At 36.6% G+C, this 24,063-nt stretch overlaps 1 protein-coding gene across 1 annotated transcript in view; it reads left to right on the top strand.

Annotated features, from left to right (window-relative positions):
• The window catches only part of LOC136831091 (probable E3 ubiquitin-protein ligase HERC1), an 801,341-nt gene that overhangs the window by 657,489 nt on the left and 119,789 nt on the right, over positions 1 to 24,063 (top strand). Inside the window, exons 52-59 of the mRNA XM_067091041.1 lie at positions 4,248 to 4,452; positions 4,798 to 4,934; positions 5,339 to 5,523; positions 5,923 to 6,125; positions 8,776 to 8,955; positions 9,349 to 9,473; positions 9,733 to 9,895; positions 13,974 to 14,094. Coding sequence (XP_066947142.1) covers positions 4,248 to 4,452; positions 4,798 to 4,934; positions 5,339 to 5,523; positions 5,923 to 6,125; positions 8,776 to 8,955; positions 9,349 to 9,473; positions 9,733 to 9,895; positions 13,974 to 14,094 — 1,319 coding nt within the window. The remainder of the gene's footprint in view (positions 1 to 4,247; positions 4,453 to 4,797; positions 4,935 to 5,338; positions 5,524 to 5,922; positions 6,126 to 8,775; positions 8,956 to 9,348; positions 9,474 to 9,732; positions 9,896 to 13,973; positions 14,095 to 24,063) is intronic.

Here is a 24,063-nt window from a genome sequence, read left to right as displayed (position 1 = left end):
TTTTCGGCTCCAATAACTGGAGATCGGCACCGGTGGCTGGAGATCGGTGCCGGTGGCAAGAGATTGGCACCGGTAGCCAGGAGTCGGTGTCGGAAATCCGGTTATCGTCCTCGCTAGGCAAGTGCCGCAAATCCGGATCGCTGATAACCGAGGCCGCTGATAACCAGGGACTGCCTGTATGAGGACGTGCCTATTTGGTATTTTATCCTAATCCTTTAGGCCAGCCCTATAAGAGCTGAAAGTCAGCGACTGGTTGGTCTTGGCGAGTTTTCAGGAAAAGATCATTCGAGACAGGGATCGTCATCTCCAATTTTGTTGCGGCTTAGGCATCATGATAAATTTGGAAAAGTCCAATCTTCAACCCAGTCAAAGAATCCTTTATCTGGGAATGATCACAGACACTGACTCATCGAGTCTTCCCATTGGACCAGAGGATAGAGAAGTTCGGGACAGTGGTTCACTCTTGCCTATCTGAATGGAACCAACTGGCTTGTCAGTGGGAAGTGATCCTAGAACTTCTGACCTTGCTAGAGAAGCTGGTTCGAGAAGTTGGTTCCTTACAGCCTTTTTCATCTTCATTCACTTCAATGGAAGCTAAAGGAATTTTGGTCTCCAGCAAGGGACTCTCCTCAGCAACAGGTCCCTCTGTTAACAGAGGTAAGAAGCGACCTTCTGGGGTAGTTGGATGATAAAAACCTGACAGTGGGAGTGCCTCTTTTTCCACCCTCCAGAGCTCCTTCTGTTCTCGGATTTTTTTTCCAAAGGTTGGGGAGCACATCTAGAAAATCTCCTGACTTCAGGTGTCTGGAGTCCTCAGGATAGGAAACTTCACATCAACATGCTAGAGTTGAAAGCAGCCCTCCTAGCACTTCAGGAGTTTCAAGAAAGGATAATGGGGCACTCCGTTGTTCTGATGTCGGACAACACTACAGTGGTAGGTTATGTGAACAAACGGGAGGCTAGTGTCATGCCAACTTCACTTGATAATAGTCCAGATACAATATTGGGCTATCAACAAGTCAGTGGACCTCGTGGCCAGGTGCATTCCAGGCAAGAGGAATGTAGTGGACGACAAGCTAAGTTGTCAGAGACAGGTTCTAGGGATGGAGTGGTCTCTGCATCAGGAGGTGGAAGACTGGCTTTTTTATCTGTGGGGGAGACCAATGATAGACCTCTTTGCGACAAGTTCAGCGGGAAGCTAGAGGTCTATTGTTCAGTAGTTCCAGATCTCTTCGCTGTGGCAGAGAACGGCCTTCAACATCCTTGGGACAACCTGGGTGTCTACACCTTTCCCCCCTTTTGCCTGATCCATCATGTCCTGAACAGAGTGATGATTTCCCAGAATCTCAAGATGACCCTTGTAGATCCTTTATGGCCTCAAGCAGAATGGTTTCCGGACCTTCTAACTCTGCTCTCAGTGGTCCCAAGAGAAATAACCCCCTTGGCACAATCTTCTCTGTCAACCTCATGTAGAGCTAAACCATCAGTCGGTAACATCCCAATCTCTTCATGTTTGGAGGCTATCCAGTATCTCGTGCGAGCAAAAGGCTTTTCTCACAGAGCAGCGACACAGATGTGTGGTTACCTCAGAAGATCTTCAATCATGTATTGGGAAATGGGCTGTCTACTGTGATTGGTGTCATCAACGGGGTTTCTCTCCACTCAGAACCTCTATTCAGCAGATAGCTGATTTTCTGATGTTTCTCAAAACAGAAAAACACCTTTCTGTTTCTGCTATTAAGGGCTACAGGGCTATCTTGGGATTGGTTCTTTGTTTGAAAGACGTGGACCTAACTTCTTCTTGGGAGATCTCTATGCTGCTCAAAAGTTTTGAAAAGTCTTGTTCTCCCAGAGAACTGAAACTTCCTATATGGGATCTGACTCTGGTGCTAAGTAGTCTCGCTCCAGCCCCATGTGAACCACTGCATCGGTCACCAGCAGAACTGGACTCTCAAGCTGGTTTTCCCTCTAGCTTTGGCTTCTTCAAAGAGAGTGGTCAAACTCCATGGCCTAGCTTTTGATATTAAACATACCAGAGGTTGGAAGTCAGTAGTATTTGAATTTGTCCTGGAATTTGTGACTAAGACTCAAAACCCCCCAGTTCATGATGACAGGTTTATCTCCTTTTCCATCCCTTCCCTTGAGGATTTTGTTTAATGAGGATCCAAATGAATCGCTTCTTTGCCCCGTGAGAGCACTGCATTGTTATCTAAAAAGGACTCGACATCTCAGACTGGGATACCGAAGACTTTTTTGCACAGGCCAGATCAAGAAAGAAGTGTCCAAGAATACTATTTCATTTTGGCTTTATGAAGTGATTAGGCATACCTACTCCTCATCATCATTTTGTACTGCCAATACTGTGCATGCAAGACCACATGACATTAGAGGACTAAGCTGCTCCTTGTCATTTAAGAAGAACTCATCCGTTCATAGAATTTTGAATGCTGGTTCTTGGCTGTGTGAAACCATGTTCACTTCCTTCTACCTGAGGGACATGTCCACAGGTCCTTGGACACTTTTTCCTTGGGTCAGGTGTTGGCTGCTCAACAAGTTGTGTAGCTCATCCAGTGCCCCAAGCGGGACAGTTTTGTATCGTGCCTGGGATGATGGTATGAAAGTGAGGATGTTGAGATGTCTCGTCTCTTTTCCTTCCTCCTTTTTCCTTTCTTCTTTGTCATGTTTATTTCTAGACTTATATGGTTTACTCAAAGAATTTTTCCTCAAATAAAACATAGCAGTACTGCTAGGACAGAAGGAACAAATAAAAAATCTTTAGTACTGTTAACAGTATGTCACACAAATTATAGTGCAAGTAGTTTCCCCTTATGAGGTGGAGGATAGGTTCAAGTTAGAGCAAGGTTTAGTTGAAAGACTGAAACAACCAAGTAGGAGTAGATCAGAGGGTATGGGGGAGAAGTAAATAAAAAAATATCAATAGATGAGGACAAAGGAACACTGTAAAGACCTTTAAGGCTATGGCAGCATGCTAGACAAGGCATACTAAAGTACTCACACCCACCTCTTATGAGGGTGAACATAATCAAGTTAGACATAACTAATGATCTGTAGTAGATTTGGGTTGATAAGATAGTAGTAATAGTTGCTCTTATTATTAATAAGAAATTCATTAGTCTCTTCTTTGTGTTCCTGGTTTATTATAAGTATTTATTATTCTAGTTTTTTTTTTATTAATTTTTGTTAATGGACTTTGGGCTTACATCCCCTTAAAATCACATGATATTGTGATTAAAAGAGAAATTGTGTATAGAAAGGTAAAAAATAATTTGTGAAATTAATACTCCTTCACAAGAAGATAAAGTTTCTGCCTGATCAACAGGTTCTCATGTATGGCTTCACACTAGATACATATTGCAGTATGCTGCTGATGGTGTACCATCATACTCTCCCACTCATGTTTGATCCTGTTTTCATATTAATTGTTGTATTACTTGATATTGGAAATATTATGGTTTAGCCGTGTAATTTTTGTAGGCCTAGTAGACTATGCTTGAGGAATTAGGTGCAAAGTTTAGATATTGCTTGTCCAGTACAGTATCAGCAGCTTTGCGTCTTCAGTTATATAGAATGTATTTTTATTTCTTTGAATATTATGTATTGTATAAAGAATGAGTTAATGAAAATTCCTTTGTCTCACCTGCATTGCTTTTTATCTTTTGCTCAACATCTATTTCCTTTTTATCTCTTTCCATCTGACTGTCATCTTACACATTCTCTTGATAAAATTTTCAATTCACATTTAGTAACAAATCCTTTGGACCATCTCTATTACTTTAACAAGACCACTGAGTCCTATTTCTAGGTTCATAGTCTTGTCCAGAGGGTTTGCTTTTATATAGAGTTGGCCATTAGAATATTGTAGAGTTAAAAAAAGGTGCACATTTTGGTAAGAATGGGAAAAAATTAAAAAAAGAATGCATAAAGCAATACAGATAGAACCAGAGAGACACTATAGAAAGTAAATAGTATCATCTGCAGTGTGTCACAAAAAACACATTGTCAGTGGTGCTTATAGACATATAGCAGTCATTATTTGTTTGTGGCCAAGGGTTTACAACATACACTTTAAAATCATTACATTCCCTTTACCTTAATTTTAGCTTTGGTCATTGATTGCTTTTGAGTCCTAGAAATGGGTGATATCTTTTATTGTGTGTTTAGAAGAGAAGTTTGCTTTTGTGAACATTTTCACAAAGTTCAGTTCATAATTTTTTGTATATCAACAGCATCTTATGGTAGCGGCAATGGGATTATCAAGTGGGGATATTGTTGGTGGTTCCGGCGAGGAAGTTGGAGACTTGAATTTAAGTAGTGAGCAACAGCGAAGCGCACAACCAGGGTCTGTCACTCACCAGACAAGCTTTCCAGTGACTCAAGCTTTAGTATCTCTCTTAGCAGCAAATTCATCCTTGATTCACATTGCGAGCAAAGGTATATAATTGGTTTTTATAGGTATTTGGTAATTTGTGTTGAGATATTGTGTTTAGATGCTGGTTCCAAGTATTCTGAGTGTTACAGATGTTAGCCTTTGTAACGCCAGCCGTTCATGCCAAAGTCATAGTAGTTGTTGTACAGTGGGGAAAATTGTACTTTGATAAAGTTCATTCTGTCCAAGATACAGGAATGTAAAATTTCCCAGAAAAAATTTGTAAGTTATTTTTTCTGTCAGTTTTTTTAAGTATAAAGTGCATAATTAATTGAAAATGAAAAGTACAGATTAATAATGTCTTTTATCTTTAATATTTATTATCCTAAAAAAGATATTTGATGTCGCAGGTGATGCTGCTTTATCACCTATAACTGCAAATGGAGGGCATGGTGATCCAGGTATCCAGTTAGCAAATGCATTAGCAGCTTGTGTTATGTCAACAAAACTTCCAAATACACATCGTCAGTGGGCTGCTACACAGTTGGTTAGTTCCTGTTTTACTAGTTGGTAAATGTGATTACTGTACTGTAATAGCTTTTATTTTCAGTTTACAGTTTGACATAAAGTATTCATTATTACACTTCTGTTTAAAATCAGTATGTAATTGCTTTCACGCCTTATAGATTTCTTTTGGTTTTATGGTAGTATATTATGTAATGTAAATATAAAAAATTGAAGAGGAAAGGCTATTTGATGAGTTTTAAGATGTACATGTCTTCAAGGTTTATAGCCAGATTTCATGTTAAAAGTATGGACTAACTGTGAGTAAGGTTCAGTTCTGGAGATTTGGTATCAGGGAAAGATTAATAGTTACATTTTACAAAACTGTTATCAGTACTGTTTGGTCAGTGAAGATGATGATGATGATAATGTACATATTTGTTAAAGGTTGAATGTATTGGAGGTCGAGCACGAATTGTTGAGAACCATATGGATCTTCCATTGCCATGCCTCAGTAACAGTGCAGATTACACAGGTGCATTACCTCGTGTACAAACAGCTTACTTGGAAGGGCATACAGAGCGCACATCAGGAGTTATGTGGATAGACTCAAGGAATTTGTTAGTCACAAGGTATGGCTTGTCATTGTATATAATATATCTTAGTGTGTTTTGATGTTCCTTTATTGTGTGTAAATAGCATGATATCAAACATTATAATTATTCATAAAAACCTTATTTATAACTTTTGAAAACAAAAATATAGTGGTGTTTATTCTAGCCTCTTCTTGCAGCTATGCTTGCAGCCATGCTAATAATAGTTGCTTCAGTAATTCCCTTAAGGCCAGGGAACAGTTAGTTTGGCTGAGTTTCTCGTACTTTATGAATGTCTATATAATCAAAGGGTTTTAATGTTAAATGGTAATGGCTCTCATAAAAATGTTTTATCTGGAATCATGTTATCAACTACTGTTTGAGTTTGTATGAGTTACTCTGATTTTTGGGTTGGTTTAATTTCCTCTTATTTTACAGTGGTTATGATGGATCAGTTCGTACTTGGAAGACAGGTCAGAAAAACATGTGCCCACAGGAGCACACACTAATATTCCAAAGTGGGGAAAGCACAAGTACATACTCTGTAACTCCTGCTGCATTAGAGCATCTAGTTGCTCTTCCTTCAGGAAGATATATTGCTGCTTCTTGTGAAAATGTACTTAATGTATGGCCATTAAGTGGTAAGTGCAAATATGTTTCAGTATTGTTCCAGGTTAGTAACTCATTCAATCCCATTTGTCTAATTTTAGATTGTAGTGATCCATTTAATGTGTTATGTTGTTCTCATTTTGGAATGCTGAAGTGAAGTTAGGTATGAAGGATTATATAGCTTAGGGTACAGTTGTGCTTTCAATTTTTGATGAGTAAAAGCAGAATATTTGTGGCACAAATTTATTTAATTGTACTTGGAAAAAGAACTTTTAGTGCAATTTTATTTTTCAGATGCATAAGGGGTTAATGTCTATACCAATGTATTAGGAAAGAAACCTTAGTTTGGTAGCAATTTTCGGTAGCAGAAAATTTCAAATCACTGAAGTGTCAGTAAGCAGTCATTACAAAAATATTTTTTTCTCTTAGGATTGGGTACAGTAGCAAAGTAGCTGATGAGATTGAAAGCAGTGAATATGAGAACACAAGATTTTATTGTCTCTTGACACAATTTAGTGTACATGCTTTCTCCTTAGTTGGATGTTTTGGAAGTTTTGGACAGCTTTCCAGTAAACCCCCCCCCCTGTATTCGTGTTCTCATGATTTGCGGACTCGCCGATTTGCGGGATTTTCTGTGGAACATATCTATAAATTATTCGCGAAAAATTTAGCAATTCGTAGACTTTCTCGTTGAGAAATATTCACTAATTAGTGTACTTTGATGTTATTTTCATGACTAAATATTTTTTTATGATAAAAAATGGTTTACTAATTTTCAGATATTAAGATTAATAAGATTAAATGATAATAATAATAGTAATGCAGTAATAATAATAATAATAATAATAATAATAATACTCTAAGATTAAATAATGTGTAACTCAAAGAGAGAGAGAAACTGGTTTTCTCCCCTCCATTCAGGCAGACCCAGACCTCATTAAAGTGAATTATACTATTGAAATATTAAAATTATATTAAAGTAATATTGAAATTATATTAAAATGATATATAAGTGTTTCAGGATGAAAGTATAAGCATTTTTAGAGGGTACACTATGATAAAATAATGATCTACAGTACGTACTAATTTTCAAATATTAAGTTTAATAAGATTAAATAATAACATTAAATAAAAATAATAATTCTCTCTCTCTCTCAGTCTCTTTACAGCTCTCTCTCTCTCTCTCTCTCTCTCTCTCTCTCTCTCTCTCTCTCTCTCTAGTTCTCTCTCTCTCTTATTTAGATGAGAGAATTTTTCCTGGACATGTAATATGTATGTATGTTTCTTTTGTATGATAAATGATTTACCTAATAGGCTCTAATTATCAAATATTAATAAGATTAAATAATAATAATAATAATAATAATAATAATAATAATAATAATAATAATAATAGTAGTAGTAGTAGTAGTAATAATATATAATAGAATATTTTCCATGCATTTGTGTAGTAAATTTTTTAACATTTGAAGCAAACAAATAGCGATTCCCAATCTTTTTATCCTTGACTTGAGAAAGGAGGGGGGATGGTATATGTCAATTCATTTGGCAGTTTGACATATTGGCCGGAGGGGAAGAAATGTTGCCCTCAGAATCTCATGGATTTCAATCTTTGATATCGTAAAGAGATATTCTTCTCTTCTCTCTCTCTATTCTCTCTCTCTCTCTCTCTCTTCTCTCTCTCTCTCTCTCTCTCTATCTCTCTGGAAAAAGTTAGAATGTGAGAAATGGATAGATAGATAGATAAATGGATACTTAGTTTAGTCTCTCTCTCTCTCTCTCTCTCTCAAGAAAAATATACTGTTTGTGTGTGTGTGTTCATAGTGTTTTAAAAATGGAAGACAAAAAGCAAACATATAAAATTTTTGTTGTCAGAGAGATTAAAGAGATAAACTCTCCTCTCTCTCTCTCTCTCTCTCTCTCTCTTTCTCTCTCTCGCCCCAGCCAGCCTTGTTGATTATAAGTCATAGTGGTAACCCTCTTTCTCTCTTGGCTGGAAGGGTTAGAAGTATGTATGTATATATTTTTAAGGGTACTAATGGTTAAGATGACTTTGAAATTATATTAATAATATAATTTCAAAGATTAATACAGTAATAATTATTACTTAAATTATAATTTAAGGTATATTTGATGTAGGATGATACTTTAAGTATACATTTGGTATTTGAACTTTCAAGATAGGCAGTTTTAAGCATTTTTAGAGGGAGAGTAGGAAGTATTCACGGATTTTAACTATTGGCAGAAGGGGGGGGTGTCTGGAACACATCCCCGCAAATACGGGAGTTTACTGTATATCTTAATTAAGGAGATAAGGTTTCAAAGGGCAATTCGTCAGGACATGCACAATATCATCCCCATTCTAGAGAAGCAGGAAAATTATTCAGTAAGAATGAAAAAGTAAATGGTATAAGAATAAGAGAATGTTTGCCTATTGCTACATTTTGCTGATAATCTGTCTGCAGTATCATAAATGTTTACCGAGTGTTCCTCAAGCTGACCACTGGAGGCTGAGAGGTTGTTTATCACTGGTAATGGATGAAGGGTTGCAAATCTTAATTTTCCTGGTGAATGGTTGAATGAAATGTATTTTTTAAACAACAGGAAGCAATATTGCTGTATTATTTTTTCATTTATCAAAATTTTTGTGAATGATTGAGTAACACTTTTTCTGCCTTTTAGCAACTGGAGGCAACATTGCTGTGTGGTCAAGTGATAGTCTCATTACATCATTGGAATCTCCTGTTCATGGGATGTGTGACTGTGTTATAACTGGCCATCATGATGGGTCAGTCATGTTGCTTGCTCTTACTGCAAGTGGTGTTGTGCCTTCTCCAATTATGCATGCTGGTAGACAGGATGGTAAGTGTGATTATGAATTTAGTCATGTGTAAGATTTTAAGCTTTTATATTCTAGCACTTTTCTTTCAATTTTATATCACCCCCACCCTTGTGCATGCATCTTATACAGTCATTCACCTCATTTCCCTTATGTGGTCTTCATTTCCATTATTTTTATCGGTTATTTCCTCTGACTTTGTTTCTGTTTTCCAGATAGCCCCCATTAAGAAAGAAACTTGTATTGCATAGAAGTGGTCAAAACTTCATATGAAATTTAGTTTGTAAAGCTTTAATGTTGCAGAATTAGTGTAATAGATCAAATGGTATGAGACTTGTCACTACTAAGGTATCAGTAATGAATATGTTAATGGTAACAAGAAAAAAATGTTGAATTCATTTATTCTTATATTACAGTTTATGTAAGTTGTATGGCTTGGCAGGACCAAGAAAAAGATATAGCTATTGGCTTTAGTGATGGAGTTGTTCGAGTTTGTTCAGTGGACACAGATACCAACAGTGTAACTTTGGCAGCACATCAGGTAAGTTATTGATTACTAAAAGTTGAAGTACAGGTTTTACATATATCCATGTAGAGTAAAGGGGAATGCAGTTTTGAGGTACTTACTCCATTAAGGAGCCTTCCAGTTTTTCAAAGGGCAGTTACCCATTTGAGATGCCATGTCAAGCATCAGTGTAGTTATGTTAGAATTATCTGAGCGTATAAAGTGAATTTTTTTTTAACCTTGTTAAAGGACTATAGTTTACTCAGTTATTCCTTTAATAAATATGTTTCCTTAGGCACCAGTACTGTGTTTAGAATGGAGCAGCAACTGTTGTTTATTAGCATCTTGCGGAGAAGGAGGAACAAAAGTTTGGATTCAGACAACAAGTGGATGGACTCCAGCATATTCATTAAACTACAAGTCAGTTCCATCAGCTGTGAAGTGGTCACCAATTATAAGTAAGTCTTAACATTTGTTTAAATAAGAATAATAATAAGAATAATAATAATAATAATTAATAATGATAATAATAATAATAATGATAATAATAATAATAAAAGGGAGGAGACTTGCTCAAAGGTCAGTAGCATTGAATGTTATGCAGACCGTAGCTGCATGCTGATGAAAACTAGGTTATAACGTGCATAGACTTTATACAAATTAAATGCCTTGGTAAGAGCTGTTGTTTAGTATTCAGTAATAATAATAATAATAATATTAATATTAATGAAAACATTTAAAGGATTTAATTGATACTGTGAAACTAGTTATTATTACATTAGTAATAGTCAGTAAGTTAGCAGAGCCAGGAAATCTTTTGAATTGAGGTAAATGTGAGATATTCAGTTAAAAAAAAAAAGAATGGCCATATTTAGTGTATGCTGTATTATGTAGGAGATCTTGTTAAACTGTTAGCTACAGAGGTAAATGTGTAGGATGTTTTGTTAACTCTGTTTCAAGTATACACAAAATTGTGTTTCTTATTGTGAATCTCTCTTTTTTTTTATTGAAACCAAAGTTTTTTGTGGAGTTTTTCATTGCTCTCTCTCTCTCTCTCTCTCTCTCTCTCTCTCTCTCTCTCTCTCTCTCTCTCTCTCTCTCTCTCTCTCTCTCTTTTGTGGAGTTTTTTTCATCTCTCTCTCTCTCTCTCTCTCTCTCTCTCTCTCTCTCTCTCTCTCTCTCTCTCTCTCTCTCTCTCTCTCACACAGAGATTTTGCTGGGGTTGTTTAAGTTGAAGTGAAAACAAGAATGCCCTACCAAAATGCCCATTGCCATTACTTCGTCTACTTATGAAACTAAGTATCTAATGAGTTCTTACAACTCCTATTTTGAGCTCTTTCTGAATGAATTTCCATCTGTTCCAGTTACTTTAAAAGGAAAGTATCAAGGATTGTAATATTTTTTTTGAGTTTGAAATAAGTAAGCAGTATTCCTGTTACTTCAGTCCATACCTTTTAACTGTTTTTTGAGGAATTTATATGTTCAAAATACTTACATGGTTTAACATGAGTTGCAGGCATGTTAGTGAAGGTAACAGGCACGTTTGAATCTGATTACATGGTATCTCACTACTTAACATTATAAATGATTTAGGAAGGAACAGTCAAGTGTAAGGCAGTTGCAGGTTTTAGGAGTGTTCAAATGCAGAAAATGTTAATCATGAAATGTGTACTGTATTACCTCACTATGGAAAACTTTTTAAATTAATAGAATGTTAACCCTTAAACGCCGACTGGACGTATCATACGTCGACTAAAATTGTCTGTTGGGTGCCGAGTGGACGTACCGTACGTCGACTACAAAAAATTTCAACATTTGGTCAACTTTGACTCGACCGAAATGGTTGAAAAATGCAATTGTAAGCTAGAACTCTTACATTCTAGTAATATTCAATCATTTACCTTCATTTTGCAATAAATTGGAAGTCTCTAGCACAATATTTCGATTTATGGTGAATTTTTGAAAAAAACTTTTTCCTTACGTCCGCGTGGTAACTCTGCCGAAAATTTCAGAATTTCTTTCGTCATTTTGTCATAATTTTTGCACTGTTTTATATTAGCCGTTACATAAAGTTTTATATATGAAAATATGTGCAATTTCATGTAAAATACAGCAAAATACAACCCATGGTTGTAGCTTTTATCAGTTTGGAAATATTTTCATATCACGATAACTGCCAAAATTTCAACCTTCAGTCAACTTTGACTCGACCGAAATGGTAAAAAAACGCAATTGTAAGCTAAAAATCTTACATTCTAGTAATATTCAATCATTTACCTTCATTTTCCAACAAATTGGAAGTCTCTAGCACAATATTTTGATTTATGGTGAATTTTTGAAAAAACTTTTTCTTTACGTCCGCGCCAGAAATTCTTTCGTCACGTTGTCGTAATGTTTGCACCGTTTTATATTAGTCGTTACATAAAGTTTTATATATGGAAATGTGCGCAATTTCATGTAGAAATAACTCATGGTTGTAGCTTTTATCAGTTTTGAAATATTTTCATATAAATCACGATAACTGCCAAAATTTCAACCTTCGGTCAACTTTAACTCGACCGAAATGGTAAAAAAACGCAATTATAAGCTAAAACTCTTACATTCTAGTAATATTCAATCATGTACCTTCATTTTGCAACAAACTGGAAGTCTCTAGCGCAATATTTCGATTTATGGTGAATTTCTGAAACAAAAAAACTTTCCTTACGTCTACGCGCGGTAACTCGGCCGAACATCTCGGACATTCTTTCGTCACGTTGTCATAATGTTCGCGCGGTAACTCGGCCGAACATCTCAGAAATTCTTTCGTCACGTTGTCGTAATGTTTGCATCGTTTTACATTAGTCATTACATAAACTTTTATATATGAAAATATGCACAATTTCATGTAGAATACAACAGAAAATAACTCATGGTTGTAGCGTTTATCAGTTTTGAAATATTTTCACATAAATCACGATAACTGCCAAAATTTCAACCTTCGGTCAAATTTAACTCGACCGAAATGGTCAAAAAACGCAATTGTAAGCTAAAACTCTTACATTCTAGTAATATTCAATCATTTACCTTCATTTTGCAATAAATTGGAAGTCTCTAGCACAATATTTTGATTTATGGTGAATTTTTAAAAACATTTTCCTTACATCCGCTGTAACTCGGCCGAACATCTCAGAAATTCTTTATATCACGTTGTCGTAATGTTTGCACCGTTTTATATTAGTCGTTACATAAACTTTTATATATGAAAATGTGCGCAATTTCATGTAGAATACAACAGAAAATAACTCATGGTTGTAGCTTCTATCAGTTTTGAAATATTTTCATATAAATCACGATAAATAGAAAAATTCGACTTTCGGTCAACTTTAACTCGACCGAAATGGTCGAAAACTGCAATTGTAAGCTAAAACACTTACAGTCTAGTAATATTCAATCAAATAGCTTAATTTTTCAACAAATTGGAAGTCTCTAGCACAATATTTCGATGTATGGTAAATTTTTGAAAAAAACTTTTTTACGTCTGAGCGTTACGAATTCATGCATCATTTTGTGATAATATTTTCTCTGTGTTGCTTTGATCGTTTTACAATTTGTTATATACCAAATGCATCGCAATTTAGTGTACAATACAAAGAAAAAAATAATAACCCGTTAGCTTTAACTGTTTTGCTCACAGCGCGATTTGTATAAAATTATATATGAAAATTTTTTTTTGCATTTCATATATTTCAATATTTATATATGATAATGATATTTTTTTTCATTTCTGATAGTTGCATACTAAACTTCAGGCAATGACAAAAAAAGGAGCCAAAAATGAACTCTTAATCTTAAAAACTAAGCGTGCTGTGATTTTTTGAAAAAAACTTTTTTTCCGCTTCGGCGCTAACTCCCGAACGCCGCTGGCATATGGGAGATGTTTTTGTAAGTAGAGGCTCAGCGTTAGAGGGTTAAAGGGCTCCTTTATTTTATGCAAACAGCTTAGCAGCCTAATATTTTCTAAATGTCCTCCAGCTAACAGAAATTCCACTTAACTCCTAACCTAAGCTAGCCTCTGCTTTAAACTGAACATTCATTTCAAGAAATGTACTGTATCTAAAAATGTATCACATCTCAAATGGTAGCATTGGAAAAAAATAATCATAATATGGTAGGAAATAAGTACAGAAGTCTCCTGACTTGATGTGTTACTGGCAGCATAAATTGATTGGTGTATTATCTTCCACACCATTGGAACTAATTATTCCACAATATTTTAGGCATTGTCTGTGTAATAACTGTAAATGAGTTGAGATAACTATAAAAGACTATGACATTTGTTACGTATTCTTTGACAGTCAGTGATCAGTGTATGCAAGATGAGGATAATGCCTTGTTTTAAGATGAAGCAAATGATTATGATTATTCACTCTCATAGTAGAAAATTTGTCTTGTCATACACATTGTGAATACACTAATTTATTCATTGCGTAGGGTATCTTTTTCATATCACTTGAAGGTAATTGTCATATTTGATGGAAAACCATTTTGTTTTAGGTGGCGTAAGTGAAGGAGAATGTTCTCATATGTTGGTTGTTGGACATGAAGATGGTCTAGTGACTGTTTGGGTGGTTCCTCAGACACCAGCTGCAGTAAATTCGAATGAATATGAGGAAAGGTGAGTTCATATCCATTAATTTTTATGTTAATCAATCTAATAATTTTACATGGTTTTAGTACATATATATATATACTATATACTTAGAAAAACACTCTATATCATAAAGTCAAAAGTTATAAATCACTACCCTGTAACGTGAGTTTGTAGTCATCATCCTGAATATGGAGGCCAGTATGTGAAGTCTGTGGTGATGGCATCTGCAGATTTTCTCTCAGCTAGACCCCCCCTCCTTGATGTGGTGAGGGGGGGCTCTTGAACCCCAGGAATTTGTTCCTGGGTTTGAGTCCAAGAGTCTCATATATTATTTTATATTTATTTGGACTAATTTTGTGGAATTTTCCACTTTTTGTAAAATTTATTGGACCTGATGAATAGGGAAAGATAAAACAGCTGGAGTTGGGTTTATATCTGAAGCTAAATAGTGGGAACTGTGGTAGGACCATCAACTGCCCAATAATGTTTGGACTTGAGAGTTATCAGATTGATATCTCAAAGGCAGAACTATTCATTAGGGTTGGACCATGGATTCCAGGGGGGTCTGGTTCTAGGGATAGGATTCTCGGCATTCTATCTGGTTTGCCCATGATGTGATTAGGGTGGGGACGATAGTATTCTTGTAATACTCTCAGTCCTAGCAAACAGGTTTGGCTTACAATTGGGCCACTCTACTCATGTTGTGCCAGCCCCCAGTGGGGTAGGGTAGGGGGCGGACATTTGGGAGTTGGTTCTCACTTGTGCCATTGGTGGAAGAATAAACTCCATGAAAGGCTGATGATATCTTAAAGTTTTCAGCTTTACATTTTTTTTCCCTCGATCTTTATGACATTATAAGTCATTATAAGGATTTGAACCCCTGGACCCTTTGATGGTAGCGACTCGGCACAGTTGACAACTGCTGGAACCTCCTCTGACACCATTTCTTTAGAAAAGTCAAAACAAACCCAAAAGAAGTAAATGTCATCTTGACCCAGCCTTGACTCACTTCGACTCCCTCTTTGGGAGTGGAAGTTGGTCAAGGTTTCTAACCTTAGAAACAGAACGGAAAATTTCAGCCCCAAAATTAGAAAACTACCTTTTAAACAGAGATTCAACAACAGAAATGTCATTTAGACAGATAAGAGAAAAGATGTGGCTTATAGAAGCCACAACAAAGAGTCAGTCTGAGGACTATATGTCTATAAAAACAATAGATATTATAAATGTATAAATTAAAAAACATGACACTATAAATAGCATTCAGGGTACCAATGTGTTCCTGAGAACAGTGATGAACCAACCGAAAAGAATATTCTCTTGGACTTTCTTAAAAAAAGATAACCCCGAGTCCAAGATTGTGAGGTATATAATATACCGAGTAAACAAAAAATAAAATGTTAAAAATCACAAAAATAAAATTTGAGGGTCAAGATCTACCCCAAAAAATAAAAGTTTTAGGTCAAAACAGAGAAATAAGGCTGTATGTCCCAAAGCCACTACAGTGTCAAAACTGTAGTAAATATGGGCATGCAAAAAAATATTGTCGAAACGAACCCATATATGTGTATTGTGTATCTGAAGAACATGCCACACAATGGAATCGCAGGGAACCAGAATGTATAAACTGTGGCCAGAATCATCATGCAAGATCCAAAGAATGCATGTATTACATATACAACATGGAATTGAAAATGCTACAAGAAAGAACAGGGATGTCTATTAGAGAGGCTAAATTAGAAGTGAAAGTGAGAAGAATTCAAGATCCTGCTAAGAAACTTACACATACCTAGACAACAAGAACTTATAATGAAACAAAAATACATTCAGATAGAAGTAACAAAATGCAGGAAAATAAATCACAAGAAGAAATTGATGCTTCACAGAAAAAAACTAAAATGGTAAAGAATCAAGAAACAGGCACAAAGGATATGGGTAACATTTTATCCTACTCTTTTGAAATGTTATCCAAATAGCACAAGATAATGATACTACTTCCGAAGAAACAGAGGAAAGTCGTGATGGAGTGGAAATTAAAGATAAAAAAAGGTCTTTGGAGAGAACACCACCCAAAATGAAAAAACCAACCATAATTAGAGCAACATTGGTTAAAACAAAGACAAAGGATATAAAGAAAGAAAAGAAAAAAAATAAGAATGTACCTTTATCTCATAAAATAGTAGTAAAACCTATGGGTACAGATATCCAAAACACTGATGTTAAAGATGATAATGTCAAGGGAGGAAAGATTACTCCATCACCAATAATTGGTACAAGAGCAAATGAAACAAGGAATGTACATGAAAACACGTGGATGTAATGATTGTTTTGTAGAATTGTGCAATAATAACAAAAACATAAAAAAACATGGTTCAACAAACATTATAAGAAATTTTATGAAATGTAGAGAAAAAGAAACCACAGATTTGAGTACCCATGAAAAAGGTTGCGTGTGCATTGAGCACTTAGTATATCATAAAGAAAAACAAATGAATGTCGTGGAAATTATTAGAAAAATTCCAAGTTGATAATATAAATAAAAAGAAAGCAAAACTCGACCACTATTATAAAATATTTTCAATAGCTATATTGTACAATGGAACGTAAATGGTCTACAGACCAGATTACACCTAGGAGAAATACAATGATTACTAAAAGAATATGAACCAATGATATTATGTTCACTTGTCAACAAAAAAGTATCAACAATAGGTAAATATACCTTAGCGTCAACATCACAAGAAGAAGAAGGAAATTTAGGTACATAACAAAGTAGTTTATGACAAAGTACCTGTAAACATCACTGAGTTGCAAATACCATGTATTAAAATTTGAATAAAAAATGATAACTGTGTAATTTATAATTTATGCAACCAACCTAATAAAAATTACGGCATTGACAAACTTAAAAAATTACTTAATGATGCCAAGGAACCTACATTAATAGTAGGTGATTTCAGTGCTACAACCCGATGTGGGACCGTAATTGTACAGACTCAAATAGAGCAGGGGGTAAAATAGAAGAATTCGTAGATTCATATGACATGTGCTGTATAAATGATAACGAAATCAGCACATATTTTTATAAAACACATGGAACATTTTTCTCAATGGACTCAACTCTATGTACAACAAATATAGTAGACAGATTGGATTGGAATAGAGTTGACGACTTGCATACAAGTGATCATTTCCCAATATTAATTTCATTATTACAAAATAATCACACCAAGCATGTCCCTCAATACAGTATAACATTTATAAAGCAGATTAGGAGCGATATGTATTCCACACTAGGAATACCCCATCATTCGAATATTTAAAAGACCATAATGAAACTAATAAATTTCTTGTTGATTTCATTAAAAATGCTGCTGATAGAGCAATACCAAAATCAACATCCCATCCAACAAAACACAAAGTCCCATAGTGGTCTGAAAAACTAACAGAATTAATAAAAATAAAACACCAAATTGGAAGACGATTAGATAATTTGAATAGAAAGTTCAGTAAAATAAATAAAACATTACTGATATTAGAAGAAAATTCACAAAATCTGACTACATTATTATTAGAAATAGATACATTAAAACCTCTATATAACAAAATGTCTGCAAAATTTGAAAGAGAAGTAATTCAAGGAAGAATCATTTCATTGAGGAAATATGTATCGGATCTCTCTAATAGTACTCCCATACAAAAAATATGGGAAAAATTCAGGAAAATAAATGGCACCCATTTTAAACCACCTAGACATGACATAATAAAAGATGGGAAAAGAATACTTGATCCAAAAGAAATAAATAATGTAATAGGAGAAAATTTAGCAAAAGTAAGTTGTGACAAAAATTTAGATGAGCATTTCTGCACGAAGAAAAATAGTATAGAATTAATAACGATAAATTTTGAAACAACAGAAGATATATGTTATAATAGAAAATTTAATATTAAAGAGTTGGAATTTGCTCTGTTGAACAGCAATAAATCTGCCCCTGGAGGTGACAGTATTTGTTTTGAAATGATCTGCCATTTAGCACGTTTGGCAAAGTCATACTTATTAGAGTTTTATAACTACTTATGGCTTCGAAATTTATTTCGTGATGAATGGTGTAAAGCAATAATTATTCCTATCCCCAAACCTGGAAAAGATCCCAGTAATGTAAACAATTACAGACCAGATTCTTTAACAAGTTGTTTGTGCACATTACTAGAGAAAATGGTAAATGCTCGACTAACATGGCACATTCGAGAAAATAAAATTTTGACTCCCACTCAATTTGGGCTACAATGTAACAGATCTACACTGGATTCTCTGTCTAACTTGGAAGACCACATACGAAGAGGATTTTAATGAAAACAAATTACTATAGCTGTCTTTTTTGACATTGAAAAGGCATTATGATACTACATGGAGGTATGCAATACTAAAAACGTTACATAAAAACAGCATCCATGGACATTTACCTAGGTTTATCCAAAACTTTCTGACAAATCGCACTTCCCAGGTGAGTTAAGTATATCTTAGTTTAACCAGACCACTGAGATGATTAACAGCTCTCCTAGGGCTGGCCCGAAGGATTAGATTTATTTTACGTGGCTAGGAAATTAATTTCTGTCACCAGAAATAAATTCCTCTTATTCTTCATTGGCCGGTCGGGGATTCGAACTTTCCAGGTGAGAATTGATGATGTATTGTCAAGTATATTTCCACTTGAAAATGGTGTTCCACAAGGAAGCGGTCAGTATCCCTGTTACTGATTATGTAACACATAAAGGTGGATATCATAAATAAATGGCAACATATGTGGAATGAAGAACCTGAAAATAATAAATTAAAACAAATAAAACCTAAAGTTAAAAAATGGAGTTCATCTTATCAGAGAGGGAGACATGCACAAGTAATTCTAACATCTCAGAATAGGCCATACTCGTCTGACACATGGACACTTAACCCTTAAACGCCTGTTGGACGTTTTAAACGTCGTCAAAAATTGTCTGTCGAATGCCGAGTGGATGTTGCAAACGTCAACTGAAAATGCTTTTTTTAAATATTCGCGGAAAAATAATTATAGGCCTAGTTTGCGGAAGATTTCAAATCATGCGCCTTGGCGGATGCTGGGAGTTCACGGATCCAGGTGTTGTGTTGTTTTTGAGCATCACCCAGACGCGCATGCGCCGAATTCCCCTCCTACTCACGCCAGATAGCATCAGCGCCGGACCTTGCAGGAGCGATATTTTGACGCAGACGTGTTTTGCAGAACTTTGGCAAGTGTTTTTGCGTATTCGTGCTGCAACAGGACGTTTGTAGATATGTCACAAAGGCGTCAGGACCATGAAAGGCGCATACTGCCTGTCGGAAGTGAGCGTGTGAGGCGAGTTTTAGACTGGGATGCTGGAGAAGGACCCAGCAACCAAAGTGAATTTTAACATTCGGTCAACTTTGACTCGACCGAAATGATCGAAAAACGCATCCGTAAGCCATAATTATTACATTCGAGTAACAATCAATCATTTACCTTCATTTTGCAACAAACAGAAAGTCTCTAGCACAATATTTAGAATTTTGGTGAATTTTTGAAAAAAAAATTTTCCTCCGCTCCGCACGCGCGAACTCCGCTGAAAATCCTATCATTTCTTGCGTCAGCTTGCCGTAATTTTTTTGCCATTTCATATTATTCATTACATAAAGTGTTATACATCAAAATGTGTGCAATTTCATGTAGAATACAACAAAAAATATATCATTCCTTTAGCTCTTCACAGTTTTTTAATATTTACATCGAAATAACGATAAATAGAAAAAAATCAACCTTTGGTCAACTTTAACTCGATCGAAATGGTTCAAAAATGCAATTGTAAGCTAAAAAACTTACAGCCTAGTAATATTCAATCAATTTCCTTCATTTTGGCACAATTGGAAAGTCTCTAGCACAAAATTTTGATTTTTGATGAATTTTTGAAAAAAAAAATTTTTTACGTCCGCTTGTTATGAATTCATGCATCATTTTGTGATAATATTTTCTCTGTGTTGCTTTAATCGTTTTACAATCTGTTATATACCAAAATCATTGCAATTTAGTGTACAATACAACTAAAAAAAATTAACTCATTAGCTTCAACCGTTTTCCTTACAGCGCGATTTGTATACAATTATATACGAGTTTTTTTTTCGCTTTCATATATTCCAATATTTATGTATGATAATGATATTTTTTTTTATTTCTGATGGTTGCATACTAAACTTCAGGCAATGAGAAAAAAAGGAGCCAAAAATGAACTCTTAATCTTGAAAACTAAGCGCGCTGTGATTTATTGAAAAAACTTTTTTTCCGCTTCGGCGCTACCTCTCGGAGGCCGCTGGCATACGGGAGACGTTTTTGAAAATAGGGCTTCAGCGTTAAAGGGTTAATGAGCAGCCCATGTGGCCTGGCTCCAGAGTGCAAGGTAATGGTAATGGTCAGACACATATTGTGTGTGTCCAGAGTGTGACCAACAGTGACTGTCAACCTTTGGAAATAAATTAATGAATGAAATTTTGTCAGAATCTGTTACATTTTCAGTCGTTCCAATTTTGTTTTTCATGAGGAACTGTGGTTTGATAGATAAAATATAAAAATAAGTAAATAATAAAAGAACGAAAACCCTTGTAGCATTTGACGAATTTAAATTTAATTTTTTTAAATATTATTTAACTCATTATGAATTTTAATATACCTTTTTAGTGTGGAAGCATGAGTAAATGTATTTATTGTGTGTATGTGTTACAGTATGAGAACATGTGGTTATGTGGTATTTTATTCTAATCCTTTGGGCCAGCCCTACGAGAGCTGAAAGTCAGCTCAGTGGTCTGGTTAAACTACTTTAATACTACTACTACTCTCAGCTAGATCTGTGTATGAACTCCTCACAGACTATACTGTGACAGGTATCTCATATGTGGATGAGAAAGCAATGTACAGGGGGTTGTGGTGTCCAGAGGTAGGGCTATTACCTTACTGACATGCCAGGCCACCACCCATTGGGTGATTCTGATATTTTTTTAGGAGAGATAGTATTCTCTCTTCCTCTCCAGGTAGGTGTCCCATGAGAGTTGCCTCTTGCTTCAAAACAGTTTGGTGTTACGCTTGCCTCTGTAGTTTCCTTTGGGGAAGGTAGAGGCCATGGTTGAGCTTAGGATGCAGGATTCCCTGGACTCCAGCTTTGTGGGTTCAGCCAAGCCCTCGATGTCTGGTCCGTTTAAGGATCCTCCACTTCAGAAGCCCATATAGAAAGCTTAGTAAGCTTTCTCTTCCAAGAAAGGCAGGGAGTCTTCTCAGTCCTTTTGTCCCCCATTCTCTGGCCAGTCCAGAAAGTTAGGAAAAGGTGAAAAGAAGGGAGGAAGTTGTTGAGTGGCGATCCCCTTCCTCCACTCAGTGGCATTCGGGGGCGCTGTTTGAAATCGCCCCCCAGGCCCCAAAGTAATGGGAGCCCCAAAATGCGAAATTTAAGAAATAAAATTTCTGAAATTTGCATTTACAAATGCCTTTAAAATGATCCTACATTTGCTCATATTCTAAATATTTTCCCTTTGAGGGCTTACAGCGCCTCCCCTTGAACCCCCCAGCTGCTTTGGCTCGCTTCGCTTGCCTCCCACCCCATGAGAAGGGCCCCAAATGGGACTGTACCCCCTGGGCCCCAAAATATCTAGGAACGCCCCTGCCTCCACTGCCACAGCAAGTGGCTTGCAGGGATGGGGCACACAGCTGAGAGGAGAGTTGGTTTCTGGTGTTTGGACAAAGGATACACTACATCTGCATGTGAACTCTTGGCAATGCAAGCATTCCAAGATCATTTGAGAGGGTAGTTGGTGTTAAGGAGCAACAATGCAACTGTGATAGCCTACATCAACAAACAGGGGGTGTATAAAACATCAGACCCTATGCCAGTTGGCATTACAGTTTCATGAAAGGGCAGCTTTTCAGACCATGTAGTTGTCAGCCAGATACATTCGGGCAGGTGGAATATTCTGGTGCATTAGTCTAGTCACCAGAGTCAGGTGGTGGAGATGGTTTGGTAGTGGAGAGGTTGTTCAAGATATCGAGGTTTCCCATGATCGGTCCGTTTGTAGCCAGATTAAACAGAAAACTTTGAGTTTTCTATTCCCAATTCTAGACCAGTGGGCAGCGATAGAGGATGCTTTCCAACATCCTTGGGACAACTTGGATGCACAGGCAGTCCCCGGTTAACGGAGGAGGTTCCGTTTCCGGTCAAGCGTGGGTAACCAAAAATCGGCAATAATAGCACCAATAAACCACGTAATGGCGCCACTGAGATATTGGCACCGATAACCGGTTATCGGCGCCAATAAACCACTTACCGATGCCAATAAACTGCTTACCTGCACCGAAAATTTGGATAACGGTGTCACTAGCCAAGCGCTGTAACACTAAAACGGCATTAACCGTTGCCACCTGAAAGCAGGGACTGCCTGTGTTTGCCTTTCCACCTTTCCTTCAAAAGCAGATGTTATCACATACATGCTATGAAAGAGAGGGGGTTTTCTTGCAGGGCAGCGTGAGATAGTTGTTTGGGTGCCTCCATCATTTCTCTGCAAATGTGTACTAAGGAAAGTGGACCATCTGTAATTGGTGTTGTAGAAAGGGTTGCTCTTTGATGTAGTATTTGTTTAGGGTATGGCAGACTTTCTTATCCACCTGCATAGAAGCAGCCACCTCTCAGGTCTTCAAACTGGCTATCTCTGCCTTGGCAGAGTTATCCAGGCATCCTAGAAACTTTGAGCGTTTGAGCAGTGTTACCTGCCACGGGAGCTTTAGCCCCTAGAGTGGGATGCATCGTTGGTGTTATGTAGCCATACAAGGCCTCCCTTCAAGCCTCTGTTGGTTTCCTTGGACAGAGGCTTAATGATGAAGACTGTCTTTCTCTTGGCTTTAGCTTCTGCAAAGAGAGTAGGAGAGTTACATGGTCTGTCTTTTATCTTGTTCAGCATTCGGAAGGGTGGGGTTCCCTCTCTTTCTCTTTCATCCCAGAGCTCGTAGCTAAGACTTAGAATGCATCTGTTCCAAATGAGAGGTTTGAGAGTTTCTCAGTCCTCTCCTTTTGAGACCTCAGTGATGGAAACCGTGATGAGATGCTGTTTTGCCTGGTTTGCACCCCTAAGTACTATTTGGAAAACTCACTCCTTTAGGCCAGGGCGTAGGAGATGTTTTTGTTAGTACAAGTAAGTGTAAGAAGGTAGTTTCCAAGAACACCCTTTCTTTTTGGCTTTGTGATGTTATCAAGGGAGTCTACAATTCCTCTCCAGAGGAGTCCTACCCCCCCACCCCTCTCACTCAATAGCACTCAAAGTTAAGAGCATGGGATCGTCTTAAGCCTTTCAGAAGAACTTCTTGGTGTTTCAGGTAATAAGGGTGGAAGTTGGTATAACCAGATTACCTTTACCTCATTCTACTTGAGGTATATTGCCCACAAGTCTCTGGACACCTTCTCCCTGGGACCTTTGGTGGCTGCTCAACAAGATGTATAGTTAGTGAGTACCGATCAGACTCTACGTCTTATCTAAGTACTGTACTTGACCACGGTACATTTTTTTAGAATGAGGGGTGAATGGGCCCCCTTCCTTTCCTTTTCCTCTTTTTAAGCAGAGTCCAGGCTGAAGTACACTCTGGAATCAAATAAGATACAGGTAAATACACAACAGGCATCTGTTCTGAGTAGTTTAGAATGCATCACCCTCAGACCTTCCTCTGTTAATAAAGGGGAGGAAGGGCATGATAGAGCTTTTATGAACCCATTGCTTGGTAGATAGCCTGAATAAGCTGCGCACTGACTTGACAGCTCCCTTGGGTGATGTCATGGTTTCCTGAAATAATCTCCATTACTTCAGTTCCTTCTTGTTTCAGGGTTCCTTGGCCCAGGTCCCTACTGCCAACTTTTCCCTTGCTTGCGTGAGCAACTGGGAGCATGAAGTTTTCGGATGGAATCCAACTCCAGATC

Source organism: Macrobrachium rosenbergii, chromosome 48 (genome assembly GCF_040412425.1).
Source record: "Macrobrachium rosenbergii isolate ZJJX-2024 chromosome 48, ASM4041242v1, whole genome shotgun sequence".
In the NCBI taxonomy this organism is placed as follows: domain Eukaryota; kingdom Metazoa; phylum Arthropoda; class Malacostraca; order Decapoda; family Palaemonidae; genus Macrobrachium; species Macrobrachium rosenbergii.
Note: the sequence above shows the minus strand (reverse complement) of the source record. Positions and strands in the feature narration are given on the sequence as shown.